Source organism: Haliaeetus leucocephalus, unplaced genomic scaffold (genome assembly GCF_000737465.1).
Source record: "Haliaeetus leucocephalus isolate CR32 unplaced genomic scaffold, Haliaeetus_leucocephalus-4.0 Scaffold173, whole genome shotgun sequence".
Lineage (NCBI taxonomy): Eukaryota > Metazoa > Chordata > Aves > Accipitriformes > Accipitridae > Haliaeetus > Haliaeetus leucocephalus.
Genome location: NW_010972609.1, coordinates 5,554,592 through 5,570,417, shown reverse-complemented (window position 1 = coordinate 5,570,417; position 15,826 = coordinate 5,554,592). Strand labels below are relative to the sequence as shown.

General features: G+C 36.7%; 1 protein-coding gene across 1 annotated transcript; it reads right to left on the bottom strand.

The window, feature by feature from the left end:
- Positions 1 to 4,951: 4,951 nt before the first annotated feature.
- Positions 4,952 to 6,453, bottom strand: FSHB (follicle stimulating hormone, beta polypeptide). Its single transcript, XM_010563729.1, has 2 exons — positions 6,295 to 6,453; positions 4,952 to 5,674 (listed from the first exon to the last, which is right to left on the bottom strand). The coding sequence occupies exons 1-2, from the start codon at positions 6,451 to 6,453 to the stop codon at positions 5,438 to 5,440; spliced, it is 396 nt and encodes a 131-aa protein (XP_010562031.1). The 3' UTR covers positions 4,952 to 5,437.
- Between the last annotated feature and the right edge of the window lie 9,373 nt (positions 6,454 to 15,826).

Sequence of the window (15,826 nt, the reverse complement as noted above, 5' to 3'; positions counted from 1 at the left end):
CCCCCAGTATTTTTACAGTGAATTAAGAGGTCATCAGTGTGAAGTAAGACTTTACCTCTTGCCTCTTAGAGTCACTGCATGGAAGAAAACTAATGGTTAATGACTGTGAAGCACAGCTAGTTAATTTTTTCTCTTCCCCACCTACACATAATGAAACACTGACATTTGATTTCTTGAAAGTATGTCCTTTCTCTAACCCTGCTCCTGTCTTGTTTTCTGTATTTCCCAGAGACTGCAGCCTTGTGAGCTGCTGTAATGTCTATGAGTGAAAGTCACATTGAAAGACCAAGGCTTTGATAGCTAATGTTAATAACGTAATTTGAAGAGAAACATGAGATACACAGAACAATTTTATAGATCCCATTGCCTGAGTGGAGGGGAGCCACTAATCTCAAGGCTGCGATCTTCAAATGAATTTTTCAGATTCGCTGCTTAGCTCTTTTTTGTAGTTTTTTTTTAGCTTCAAGTAAGATGCTAGTTGTATTTTTTTTTAAATGAAAATGAAGTGTGTAGCTAAATATTGCATACTGACAAAGCAAAATACACTTGCTGAGGGTGGAGGGTGAAGGAGGAGTATAGCATATTAACACCATGCTCAATTGTTTTTCCCCTTCCCATTCAAATAGCCCAAGTTAAGTGCAGCCTCAATTTGCCATGAGTCAAGAGCCAGAGTCCTGACATTCCTGTTTTCCATCTATTATTTGTAATTACCTCTGTCTCAGGCTGGATTTGTCTGAGGATTTACGGATGACTAATAAATTCTTATTCATCAATTGGGTTAATACAAGGAGAGGACATTTATATTTCTTGCTTATGGTAAAAAATGTTGTGAGCCCAGTTATATGCCAAAATTAAAGGCAAATGTAAACTTGTTTTAAGCTAGGAGGAATGATTTACAAAACTTAGGCAGGGAATAATAGCTGAGCATTGACAACAGTGGGGTGACTCTAATATGTTGATGCTTTATTAATGGCTTCAAGGTGAGGAACATGTATTTCTTTGCCTGTCTGTAAAATCAGCATGTGCTTTCTTCTTAAAAAGGCAGTTGGGATTAAATGGTCATTTCAATTAGTAGGATCATGAATACTGCTGCTGCACTCCATGTTCCCTTCTTGATGTCTGGAGAGCTTCAAGTACAACTGGCACAGACACTCCTAAGATCAAGGTCAAACTGTCTGCATAATAAATGATAGAAAGTATTAATTCACCCACAGATGTGGCAGCAGAGATGAATAATCTTCATGCAGTTTATCTATACATCTGGGGATTTGAAAGACTTAATTAATTACAACACAGTGAATCCTGCATTAAGTGTCCCTCTCAAAGGTCTTTAAGGGACAGTTCAACACTATGTATTGCTTCTGTGGTGTATGCATTCACCAGGGGGTTATAAATTATAGTTTTCCAGGTTTGCTTCTTTCAAGGTGATGCAAGAAGAGATAATTTTACTTAACTGGGAGTAAATAATAGATAGTTCAGTCTATTTTAGTTTTTTACTACCTCTAAAGTTAGTTTCTGTAGGCTGGTGGCTAAAGTCTGACATGTTGTAAGGTCTTTTTGCAGGGCCTGCCTTTAAAAATAGAATTAATATGCAGTTTTTGAAAAGTTCACTGTTGGTAGAACAGCGGCATTGAAGTTGAAAAGCATTTTACCTATTGATTTCAATGGAATGGGCCCATGGTAGGAATTTTTGAAAATTTACTTCTGACTCTATTAGGAATGTTTCTAAAAGCATACCCACCAATTTAGTATTTAGAGTAGCATGTCATACTGAGACTTTCACCTTTTGACAGAGTTCCCATTTATTCATCATGACAGAGCTAGGCAAAGAGCATACAGATTACTTCTTAAAAATTTTTCTTAATTCAAAGCAGATCTAGACCTCACACTACACTGATATTCATGGCTTGCTTGTACCTTCACTAAAATTTTGAAAAAACGTTGATGTAAAAGTAAGTTTAATGAAATTATTATTGGGCAGTGAATGGAAAGTGAACTTTGAGAAGATAAAGTCAAAGCCTGTCTTACAAATTATCAAAGGTAGTCCAAGATATCTTCAAGTCAGGCCAACCTTCTGTAATTTTGCTGTCAGTGAAACTACTGACAGTGAAATACTTGCTATCAGTCTGTAGAACAACAAATTATTGTTGACACGATTTGGAATAGATTTTAGTTCAGAGTAGAATACCAATGGTACTTTCATATAAATGGAGGCATGCATTCAAAGCTCACTGATGTTAACAGCAAGACTTCATGTGGGCCTTCATGTTTCTGAGCCTTTTGTGTGATCACTTATGATTAGAAAAAGAAGACAAATTCAATAAATTATTTGTTTGGTGTTCCCCATTGATCTTTGAAAAACTAAAAGCTTTTGATGCATGATATACCCATTTTTCAAAAAGCCAGTTTTATGGAAGAGATTCGGTTAGAACTCATATCTAGGTACTGGAGAGGGGTTGAGAAAGTGTTTGGAAGAGGTATTCCCAAAGGCTATAACTTGCTTGGCAGGGGTTTGTGCTTATATGGAGGGTACCTTTTTCTTTGCATCTTTGAGTCTCTAGAATTTGGTATTTACCTCAGCATTGGTACCTAAGGTGCATGAGAGAGATGAAGTGAGAGTCTGGAAGCTTGTAGAGATGCATGATTAGGATTTTTTTTGCTAGCATTCTGATATTAACCTCAATACTCTTTTGACTGCGTTAGTTACAGTTTTAGATTTGAGGTTCTGAATAGATCCATTTGCAAAATGAAAATGAGTGGTGCACTTGTCTGATGGATGAAGTAAGAGCTGTATGGTTTTTGTTTTCACATGCAAGCTAATTTGTGACAGAAGTGTGGACAGCTCTGGAGAGGTTCTAATCCTTATAGTTTAAATAAATTATTAATAATAATCTTTATTCTCATCCATAGTTCTGTTGTGTTACGACTATGTATTATTTCATAATCACATTACTGGATCAGGCTAAAATATACCAGTCTTTTATTTGCTGTGATCTGGCCATATAATGCTGTATGGCTCAGGTGAGCATGTTAGTTACTTGAAACAAATGATGAGGGGGGAAGAAAACATGTGATTTAAAGGATAGTAAAGTGGGCAGGTGGACTTTTAAGTTTTTTAATTGGCTTATTAAGACATACATAACAAGTGCAACAAAATTAGTTTTATTATTCCAAAATGCACAACAGAAATAGAGGTGTTTACAGATCTATTTTGAAAACGTATCTTTTCCCATAGTTTTTCACTACAGCCTACTGTGTTTTGCAATTGTAATTCAAAATTCTCTCATCCAGAATGGAATAATTTCTGATATGAATAATAAGCTTAGTTTTAACTGAAGTCAACTAATGTTTAAAACTGAAATGAGTGAGAGGCAATTTGATTTACCTATTACTTTACCACTTTTAAAACTTCACTAGACCAAAGAAAATGTCCATGCAGATTAATCATATAAATAAAATTAAGAGAACTAATATCTTTCAGTAAAAAAGCTAAAAATGAAATAAGTTAAAATATCTATTATCTATTATAAGAGAGATTCAGAGTAACAGACAAATTCCTTTTAAATAAACATGTCTGTAACGGTCTGAAAAGCAGACATGCCAGGTGACCTCAAGAGGTCGTCTACTTTATTGCCTTGCCTCATGGCAAATTAACTTTATCTCTGTCATTCCTAACAGGTTCAACGTGTGCTTGAAGACCTGTAGTGGTCACTGCTCCACAGACCCCACTGTCTTCCTTCCTTCTTTCCCCAGCCCCTGACAATTTATTTCAGTGTCTAGCTGTCTGTACCTTTCAGAAGATTTCCTAGTTACTACTCTGAATCTTTCATTAGTTGTTCTGTTCACTATGAACATGGAGAACTGACTGTTCCTTTTCTCTTTGTAACAGTCTTCAAGCATGTAAAATGTTCCACTAATTCCCCCTGTAAGTGTTACATCCCATAAGCAAAACAACCACATTTATTTAAATCTTTTTCTGCTAAGATGTTTTTTAGGCCTCTCTCCACTCTTCTTACCCTTCTGTGGATTTTCTCTGGTTTTTCAATGCCTTGAAGTTCTGTGTCCAAAGCTGGAAATAACAACTCAGTTGAGGCCCTTATCTTTTGAGCTGAGTGGTAGAAGTAGATTGTGTCTTGTAGATTCTATTCCTTACATTCCCACTTTTCTGCATTGGTGGGATATTGTTGACTCATACTTAGCTTGTATAACCTCCAAGTCTTTGGTGCCGAACTGCTGCTGAACCAGTTGTTCTCCTTTCTGTGTTTGTGTAGGTGATTGTTTCTGATGAAGGGCAGTATCTTTTCATTTTCCTGATAGGATTTCATTTTGTAAGTTTCAGATAATTTTCACAATAATGTGAGGTAATTTTCAATTCTGATTCAGTCAGTCCTCCAGCTTGCTTCCAGCCCATCACAACTTCATATTGGCCATTGCAGAATTAGGTTACTGCAGAACTCTATGACCTTCCATTCTCAGAAGGGACTATTGTGAACTACTTTCAAGGCATGTTATTACACCATGTTTGCACTAATGGGATCAGGTGCATCTAGATTCATCCCTAAATAGTTTGTGAGACTCCTATATTAAACAGTGTTAAAAAAATTCTCATTATCATGTTCTGTTGCATAATGAGAGGAAATCCAGTGTTTCTGATATGTGGCAAAATTCTCAGAATTGTTTAACTGACTTAGGATGTGTTTACTCAGGTGAAAGTAGACAGCTGATGATTCTTTTTTCAAGTTAGCCAGCTATGAACTAGAGTTCATGTTATTTGTGTTATTGTGGCACTGGGCCTGAGCTTACAAGCCTTACTGAGAAAGCACAAGAGTTCAGGTGACTTTCAACATTTGAACATAGATTTTGGCTCTTAAATAAACATGCTGTTATTATTTACAGAGCATAATGACTATATGAAATACTTTGTCAAAAAAAAGTCAGGATCTCAGCTGAGAGAGATTTATAGTCCAACTAATAGAAAGTGAGGACACAGATGTTGGCTATAAGAAAACCAACGAAGCAAGGCTTTTTAAAATAAGCGCTTTCTGAGGAGAGATGGAAAGCAGGGGGTAATAAAGACTTGGAACTTGGGAACTTTTTGAAAGTATAGGATAGCATAGAATAAGCTAAGTGAACTAGACAGTGGAAATACAGGAATATAAAGAATGAAGGTGTGACAGAGAAGAAGAGGAGGCAAGGGCAGAAGGAATCAGAAGCAGTGTTCTATAGACCTATGAAAATGATTTTAAGGAAACTGATGGGATAAGTAGGGAAGGCCTGAAGAGAATTTTAGGCAGTAGCTGTCAATTTGACCTTAAAAATCTTTGTTTCAGTCTTGGCAGTTTCTAAAGAGCCTTGCCTATTATCTTCTGCTTATGCCCGATCAGTACCTTTATTTAGAAGTGAACATTAAAAGCCAAACTGCCATCTCAAGTACCCTTCATTGGTTACTTCCATTCTGACTGAAGGAACAGTAGGATGGCCCGAGTCCCCTCACAGTGCAGTCAGTGCTGTCAGTGTCACAGGTCTCACAGTGGCACTCTGTAGCTACCGGGTATGAATAAAAAGATTCGGGATGATCACCACAGCCAGGGATCTTCACTGTTTCATACACGACCTCCTTGAAGGTACATGTTTGCTGAACGGATGATACTGGTGGATATTTATATACTGGATCCTGAAAATTACAAGAAGGAAATACCTATTTTGAAATTTGTTACGGGCTAGAATTCCAAATTTTTATAAAATAAAGGACCTGATGTGAAAATGAATTAAACTGGTGGGAAAATCCCACTGAGATCAAAAGGATTTGGATCAGACTCTTCTAATTTCATGTAGATCCTTAGATTTCTTATTTCAGGAGGACCGATATGGCAAATTTGTGTCACACCATCACCAAACAGTCTTGCAGGTTAATTACTTGATTCTTCAAATTATTTGGAAAAGTAGAAGAGTCTACATAGTAATGGCTGCTTTATTGTATCGATTTGCAACCGCAAATTGAACACAAGGCAGAGATCCAGACTGTAATACTTTCAACTCTAGTTATACAATATAAACATAATGTGTGCAGCCAGTTAAAGATCTGAATTTTACTAGCATCTTTTCACCCTTCGCTTTGTGGCTCAGATTCGCTGTGTATCTACTTTCCTGTCAAATAGCACAGCAGTTACTCAGCCTGTTCTTTCACAAGGCTCATCGTGCCTATATGTTCATTATGAACTGGAGAAATGGGTTATTCATACATCACTTGGAATATTTAATTCTGGTGCCTGAAATTAAACTTAAGATTCTCACCCTTGTGAAGCAGTATCCTGAGCACCACGTGGCATTCACTGTAATACAGAATTCACATTCTTCTCTTTCTACTGCTATAGTAATATTGGTGAGCTGACAGCTATTGCAACAAATTGCTTTCCAGCAAAATAACAGCATGTAAAAATTAACTGTCTTCATCCTGTTTATAAAACAAAAAAATATATCTATACTGGAGAAACATGTATAGGTATTTTCAACAGAAAATACTTATAGAAACAGGGAGAAATTGAGTCTTCACATTATCCTCAAGTGGTTCTATAATAGCAAGCTTTTAGAAACATCAGTGAGAACATAGGATAAAGCCATTAAATAGATCTATCCTTATGTTTATTGTTAGAGGAGTTTGATTTTCCTAAGCGACTGAAATGGCATGTTGGCAATCTTTGTAGAATACTTAATAGCAGAGTACCATACCACTTTCAATGAAGTATTTTTATCTAAGTTTCTGTACAGAGAATGTGTCTTTAAGGAGAAAGAAAAAGAAGCAAGGGAGAGAAAGAGCAAAGGATAATCTAGTTTTCAGAAGTAATTAATTACATACAGTGTTTGCAATTTGAAAAAAGATTTCTAGATCAGGATCTGATAAAAACTTACCTGTATTCTACTTGCCTTCCTGATAATAGCTGTAGTGAAAAGAAAGCCCTATGCTTACCTTTTATACTAAATTGTGTGTAACTTATACCTTGAGGATTTGCAGTGTATTAATGCAGCAGGCATTAGTTTGGTACTTGATGAAAGCGGATTAATGTTCAGCCAGACAGTGAGATCAAGCCTTCTTAAGAGGAAAAAAGAAAAGCAAAACACACTCAGGAAGTGATGGTGAAGGTTACTGTCACAATGTCTTTTTAGAAGTTTCACTGAATTTGATTCAGTGGCATTTAGAAATAGCTGAGCCATTCCACAATTTGAAAGAAGGTTGAGAAGCCTGTTTTTGGAAAAGAAATGTTCAGGTGTTTTAACTGTGTTTTATGTCAGCCCTCAAACTAATAGGCTTGGGGTGCAAGCTGGTCCTCTGGTAATTCATAGCAGAGACATTACTAGAGTATTTCTTGGCTAGTGAATATGTTCCTGAGTTTTTCATGGTATCAATCTTAATTGCTTTTCTCTAAATTAGGTCTTACCCAGTGAGCTGCATATGTACTTGTTTATTGGTCTGTGGTCCAAGAAAGCTAGTAGTGTGAGTTTTGTTAAACCATGAGTAACTCCACTTTTCTTTACCATTTAAAATACCACTGTGGTTTTTCAAATTCCTATCCCAGTATATGCAGTCCTGGTTCCTGTCTGTCGCATGGTCACATTTTTTTAAACTTATGTAATGAATGTCTGTATTGTGGAAAGGGACTATAAAGATGTCATAAGGAGGCTCCAGATCTGTGTTTTCTGTCAGGGATCTCAGATATTTTTAGCAGGCAAACATGCAAACTCAACTTGAATGCCTAGTTTGTCATGATAATAAAAGATTCTATGAATAGTGTTCCCCTGCTTACTGCCCTTTTCCTGCATTCACAAGTTACTGATGTGTGCCTCTTCAACAGAATAAAGACAGAGAAATAACTTTGTTGAGCTTCATATATCACTTCTGGGGAAAATGACTCACAGTAGCACTGTATTTACTATGATCTGCCTAGAACAGCCAGTCTTGCTTTGTTATGACTGTTCTATTATGGTCAGTCTGACTTTTACAGAAATCCATCCACAAAAGAAAACTAGTCAAGGACATACAGTTAAAAACATTTTATCATGAAAAGAAATTCTCACTGGCTTATTAGTTGTCCTGCAAATGGGATACTTTTCAAAATGGCTTTTACAAATGAGCCCTTCAAGTGTCTCGTACCTTCCTGTCATCCTGCAGACTGGCCATCTGTTCATTTCCATCCAGTCTGCAGTACCTTAATTTGTTAATGAATTTCCTATCACACCAAAGTTAGAAAGTGATCTGCAAATTTTCCCTGGACATATCCTGTAATAATTACTTTGAGTGAGAACACAGCTCAATTAAATCTATAAAGAAGTCAAGAAAGCAGGCATCTTCCTCTTTACTAATATAAACTCTGTGATCGTTTAATAATGTTCTTTTGTGTCATTTAGTGTCAACACAGTCTGTCTTCTCAGAGAAGATTCTCACTTTCTGTAAATCACTAATTCCAGAGATGCCAGACAAAAGCTGATTACAATTTGTTATATCCCTACTGAGGATCTGGCCTTTTCTAGGTACTAATTTATGCAAATTAAATAAAACTAAATAAAATTCATTTGCAAAAGACAATACAGAAAATATCTAATCTCTCAGTTGCAAAGATCTGTTTCATGGTTTGAGGAAGTCATACACATTCACTAAAACCATAGTTTCACAAGCAGAGAAGGCAAGTTGAGCCCCTGCCATGCTTTTTCTTCCCTCCCCTAGTTCCTTCATCTGGCCCACTCAGCCTCCTTACTTGTGGCAATGCAAATAAGGGAAATAATTCTGATTAAAAGGAAAAAAAACAACCCAGCCATCTTTTCCAGCATTGTTGTTAATCCTTATCAATTTGTTCCACAATGAAATGAACAGCTGTAGCAGTGTAAGTGATGGGATTGATTGGGAAGTGGGAATGAGGGGGAGGCTTAACAGGAAATGCTTTATGTAGTGTTCTTACTGAAGAGTTCATGAAGGCGCACTGTAAACACAACACAAACTTTGTCACAGGAAGATTTTGTCCTGCACTGACTTTGAGGGCATTTGTTTTGGTAATCATCATTTCTAGGTTGGTTCTCCAGCTATCAGCTCTGCTAATTTCATTGTGTGAATATATGAATATACATTTTTAGTGTAATAGGAAATTACAAATTAAAATCGACTAACCACCAGTCTATCATCTGAGGAGTGGTAATTTGGTGAGTTGTTAACTTGGTTGACTTTGATTTTGTTCCCACACCTTTTGTTAGAAAGATACACAAAACTAATTACTTCTCATGATGGGCAAGATGCTGTTTAAGTACATGTTTTTCTAAGATTATTAGTTCATACATCTGGGAAATGTTTATATTCTAACTATATCATATTCCTTCAAGTTTATATTCCCATTAGATTAGAAGGTTATGGTAGTTGTGAAGGGAATAACAAATGTTATTTATTCAGGAAGCTGTAATTTTCACATATATGTGAACATTATACATAGATTCTGTGTTACTGAATTTTGTCTCTATTTGAGAAATAAAAATGCTTTCCAGTTTAAATGGTTTATGTTTCAATTTAGGGAATAATGCCAGAGGGAAGAACACTTCCTTTTCACATGCTACAGCAACTTTTAACTAGTGGTTTTATCTATCTAGTTCTTAAGCAGTATTGTCCATCCTAGATTTAACAGTTGTCATTATGCTTTTGGACTGAATGCTAGGTGTTGCCCATGTTGTCAAAGAGGAATTATTGAAGTCATACTCCTGGAATTCTGTGGTGGTTTGTGTATACAGCCTAGAAAATTAAAAGATGTTGTGGCATGTCTGTACAGAAAGATTCACAGACCTGCATGTGCTCTGCTCACACTTGGAGCTAGCTAAGCCATTCACAAATCTGGAATGTCTTTGCAAATGGCTTGTTTGGATTGGAGCAAAGCAATCTCATGGTCTTTCTCCACCTTTCTAGGGTTAGCTTACTAGTGGGTCCATTGTGCAGAATCCAAGCTCTCCAGGCTCCGTGAGAGAGCTCAAGTTGCTGCAGAATGCTGTAATTGCATTATGATTGGGAATCAAAGAGTTGGATTGGAACAGCTAGTGCTTTTCAATTTAGTCTTAATCAAGTTCAAGGAGAACATTTCTAGTTGGCCCCACTGGTACTGTGAAGGCAGAGTTTATGTTCTTATTCTCAGCCTTGATATTCTGAGTTCAAGATCTGAGCCATTCGAAACCACACCGAGCTGAAATTAGTCTAAAACTTGTCAGCCCTGGTGCATTAAGATCTTGATCACAACATTATTTGGGTCATATTTATCTAATACTTATTGATGGGAATGCTGACTTTACCCTGACGTGTTCAATGGAGATTGCTGTATTCCTGTTGAAGTGAGTGGGGAAATATGGCAAATGCTGTAATGGAAGATCTTGTCTTCAACATGGGCAGGGTGTTGGTTCATCGGAGTAGAGGTAGTCCTGTAGATGAAGACTCTCCAACTTTTGTGCAAGTCATAGTGGGCATCAGATTCACTTGGCTGTGTTAATGCCTTAGTGGCATCTCAGGGAAATAAAAGGCTTTTCTGTATGTCTATTTTTTTGTATTCTATGGCTATTTCTCTTGGACTGTTTACTGTTGTAACCCAGCAAGCCATTGTTACCACTGCTGCCACAAGAGAGCACTTGCTTTGCTATTACTAATCGCTTCAACTAGAAATGCTGTGAGACATTCTGCTGCTGTTTCCCTTCTAAGCAGTAAATGCTCTTTTTCTTCTGTTTGTGGTTTGGGTGTTTGGGTTTTTTTGTGGTCATGGGTTTTTTTGTTTGTTGGGGTTTTTTTTGTTGGTTGTTTGGTTGTTTGGGGGTTTTTTTTGCAAAAGCATCTAATACAGAACTGAAAGCTTTGTGTTTCTTGTATGTCCTAAATGAATGAATTTTCTTTCTTCAAGAGGCATAGTGGTAAGACTAGCAATTCTGTTACTGCAAGTTGTAAATCTGCCTTGCTTAAAAGAAGGTAGATCAGATCTTTCAGAGAACTTCAGCATCTATCAAAGTGCTATTGGAAAACTTTGTTATATGTGTGCAACTTGTCCACCATGAGTCATAAATCTGACTCTGTCCTGATAGAAGATGTATTGAATCTTCTAGTGGAAAAAATACAATGTCTGATATAAAAGACAGGTTTTACCTGTAAATTTTCCAGCTGCAGACTAGCTTTAGCTTCTAATATATTCTTTTAAAACTGTCAAGGGATGGGATTTTAGGTTTGTTAGAGTCATGGTTGTGGTTACATGTTTTAGATCTTGTTAAATAGATATGTTACTGGGGATAATAGTTTCTGCATCTGAAAGCTGTTTTTCATTGAAAATATGTCTCAAGGCATGTTTAAGGTGCTTCAATCTATGGCTTGATTAAATTCCTATGAGTTAGAACAGGATGAAGAGTTGGTTTTTTTGAGTTTGGAGTTGTGCACTTCAATGCCATCATACTGACTATTGTATGTGCTTGTGTCAAGTTTCTTCTGCACACAGTCTGTCTTGACTGAGTACCCTTCCTCTCCCCTTTTTTGTTTGTCCAAATGTTTTTCTGCACAGGTCCAAATTTAACCTGAGGTATTTAATGCCAAAGACCTCATTGCTGCTACCCAGTGATTGATTAAATTGATACCCTTGAAGTACACAGATTGCAAATTGCTTCTGAATCTGTGCTTCAGGACTCCCTGTGTGGGGTTGGCATTTCACAGCACAGCAGCACAGGCCTATGTTAAGTAAATTGACTGGAGTGTTGTTTTTCCCTTTTGTTGTTTTTATTGCTTACTACTGGTGGGAGATGACTTTTGTCGTTGCATTACCCCTCTATATGCCTTTGGAGTTTACTGTGATTCTTATTACAGTAATTGGAGAGATACTCATTGACTTTGGTGGTAACTGCATTGGGTAGTTGGTCGCTATAGTTCAAAACAATTTTTACTGATATTGTTTTAGTTACCCAGCACTGATGATGCAGAATTGTGAAGTAGCTTAGGCCTGCTGAGCACATAGCTGGGTAGTTGAAACTAATTAGTGTCAGCTAAAGAGTTAATCATTGATGAAGAATTCACATATTCACTTGTATGCAAGCAGAATACTTTACCCTCAGGAGAATAAAGAAAACGCTAGAATGCATTGACTATATATTTAGTAGCACAGAATTCTAGAAAGCTTTTGAGTTACTAGTTTCCATTACTTATAGTAAAGATTATACATCCCGTATTTGCAAATACCTACACAAGCTGTTAGTCTTTCTAAGTGTTCTGAGAATCCTGCTTGCAGGCAACAGCAGGAGAAACTAATCCTGAAAAGAGTTTAATAAACAGAGAAGAGTTCAAGGAACAATACAGATGCCTATGTTATTGTCATTCAGTTATTTTTCCTGTAGTTTTTGTCTTGCATGATATAAATTCATTCATGGCTGATTTTTATACCACATTTCTGAATATATAAACCAGCTGCATTTTCTTACCCTTTTTAGTGATGGCATTCTTACAGCCTTCAGCTGTTTGTTCCTGCAAACTCACAGTGTGATCTTGGCTTCTTATATAACATCATTTGATAACTCCAGTGGTATCTGTTAGTTGTAAGTAAGTTGAGATTCTGCTCAGGACTAAATGAAGTTTAAAAATTCTATCTTTGTTAGGAATATTTTTTCTTTTTTTTCTTTATCGTTCTTTCATTTTACCATCTCACTTTGTTTCCGAGTATTTTATTTTTCTAATGAAAAATAAATCTTTTTTTTCTAGGAATAGCTTCTCTGTGTGTGAATAAGTAGCAGTTTTGATCCTGTGATTGTCCTGGAGCACTACTGTTTTATTTTAAGCTTTCTGGGTACAACTAGTGTTTTTCAACAAGAACAAGAAAGCATCTTAATGGACTTAACAAAACAGATTAGTCATATTAGAAAAGAGTTGACAAAGCAAGGGAGAGATCTGATGGACAATATATGTAAAGTCATATATTCCACTAATACATAACCAGCTAGGGTTTACTTTGTGTTATGTGAGCAGGTTTTGGGTCTGTATGGGATTGCTTTTACGCTGTTGATAGTGAAAGTGCAGAAATATTGCTATAAGGATACCAACTGAAGACACTAGAAATGGGGACATGAGGCTGCATCTGATATGATTCATTATGGTTTGTTTTTGCTGGTCTTGCACAGAGTAGAGACATGCCCAGATCTCTTTCACTCTAATTCAAGTGGTGCCTGTGTGTGCCTGTAAAGAAGAAACCATGCTCAATGTTGTTATCTTCCTCACTGAGCAGTAGTAGAAAGCCCTCTGGTTTTACTTGTGACTCGTGGGTTGTTAAGTAGAAGAGTTCAGTGTGAATGGAAGCAAAACTATCTGAGAGAGGAACACCAGTTTGTTTTTTAAATTTTCATTTCACTCTTAAAAAAGAAAACCCCAAATTTTGAAATCCTCCAGAGAAGGAGAGCCTTTTCATTGTTGAGTTGATTCAGGTTACTCTCTTTCTGTCTCAAGTTACTGTCTGTTGAAGCCAGAGCATACATGTGGACTGCCTAGGCAGCTGCAAATACTGGAAGCACTGGGTTCCCCAGCCTTGGAAATGTAGTATCTTCAGCAACCCAGCTTCATAGGCTTCTGAGCAGTCAAGTGAGAAAGCTGGCAGGAAACCTAGGTTTCAATGAACTTCATTGAAATCATCTTTGTAGAGTAAGTTTTCAACAAATTTGAAATTCGTCATTTGCTATTTACCTACAGAAATGGTGAATTTTTGGAAAAATGTTTCAGATATTTTTGGACTTCTGTTTTGGAGAACAGTGATCTTAGGTTGCTGAAGAGACACTTATCTGCACATTACTCTCTTGAACCATACTAATCAGGAGCTGACTGAATTTTGAAATCCAAACCAAAATGAAACCCAAATAAACGTATCTGAGTATTCATTTGAAAAGCCAAATCGAATTTGACTGCATTTGAGTGCTTTGGTACTGCATATGCTTCCTAAAAGTAAGTGCTTGAGAGAAAGCTGAGATATTTTGTTTCATTGACACAACTTGCTGAGTGGCAAATCTGGCAATTTCTGAGCTAGGAGGCCTTCTGGTTTTCTTTCTTGTCAGTGCTTAAAACAAATGTACACATAATCTATCAATAACAAAATTTAATTTTTTTAAACTCTTATGTAAGTAATACTTCAAGACCCAAATATTAAAGAAGGACTTGAGTCCAAAGGACAAAGGCTGTCATTAGTAGTTTGTGTAAGGAATGATTGCATTTTTTTTCTAGGCAGATTGTTTCACTTATCTGTGATGTTCATATTTTTTTAAACCTAGAAATAAAAAAGGCAATGTTTCAGACACTTTAAAAATTCATCAGTATTTCTATTATGTTCTGTAACCATTCTAAGAAGCTGGGCACGCATTTGTCTATGATGGATTTTAGGAAGGACTTCTGAAAAAATGTGCATTTCTTCTAAAACAGTAAGTTTGGCAGGACTGTCCCTTATGCTTACATAGACAACAGCACCTGCTATTTGTTTTCAAACTACAGCTATGATATGCAACATAAGGCTTATTTGAATCTTACTGACAGTGTGCATTGATAACACAATAAAGTTGATGCAGAACAATTCAGCACACTTGGATAATGGATGAAAAGCCCATCTCATTTGGGTTGCTAAATAAAGTCATAGGCTAAGATGCCTGACCCATATTCTTTTTGCAAATGCAGTAATTTTTAGGTCAGATTGCTTAAGACAGACAGGTTGAAAAGGATGCATACAGCCATAGCCACCTTCAGCTGTGGTTTTTAACATTTTATCTGACCAGCTTTGTCTACAATATTCACTGCTTTTAGGGATTCTAAACATTTTTTTAAAAGGATTTTTTCTTAACAGTCCTATGGAATCTTTATTCTAGGGCATGGAGCCATTATTGCACAGAATATAGGGTGTTGAAGTTGCTCAGTGAGCTGTAGGAGTTTGATTGTGATCAGATTGCAAATTTGCAAAGAAATTTCATGAAACTACTGCAGGAATCAGTATCACAGAGCTTTAATGAGGAAACAGATCTGAAGCTTAAAGGAAGAGCTTTACAGGTATCACCCTGTATATAGCTCAATACAAAACCCAAATCTTTGATAGGTTGTATTAGCAGAATGATGAAATAAAAAAACCAAGCATTGTATTTGGCTAAATTCCTAATGAAGGTGTATTTTTCCAGGCAATTATAATAATTAAAACCAGAGGCTTTATTCTTAAATAAAGTAGGTACAAATTTGGCAGGTTCGGGCTTGAGCTGTCTTAACTTTTGGTTACTTTGTATTGCATTATACACTGTTCAACCAAATCTGTGGTTGGCAGGATCTGTGTTTTACTGTTCTCATTGACAGATGCAGCTCTTTCCTTTCCCTCCCAGTCTGCCTTTTGTGTTCGTATGATACTCTCCCCTCATTAACCAATGTTGTAAGAATGCCACTGTTCTTACACAGAATGAGTCCCAGGCAAAGCAAGCTGTGGCAGGGAAGCAGACGTCTAGGGAGGGGAAGAGAACCATTGCCTTGTTGCTCCTTTTGCTTGCGACAGAGCTTGAAGTGTGTGTGTGTGACAGAGTGAGAGTTTAGGATTATTCCTCTGGTGGAAGAAACATTGTCTATCTCATCCCTCTGGACATTTTCCTGGCATTAGCCAGACCAAGATGCCAAGATTTCTCTGTTTTTCTGGTAGCGGCTCTTGGACTCCAGCATCCCAGCTCTAAGTACCAACAATTCAGTTTTGCTAATGTTTCTAGAGGATCTGACCTGGCACTGTCGTGTGGTCATTTTACTACAGAAAAAGTTTCCAAATTGATAAGAGATATTGAAAAATAAATA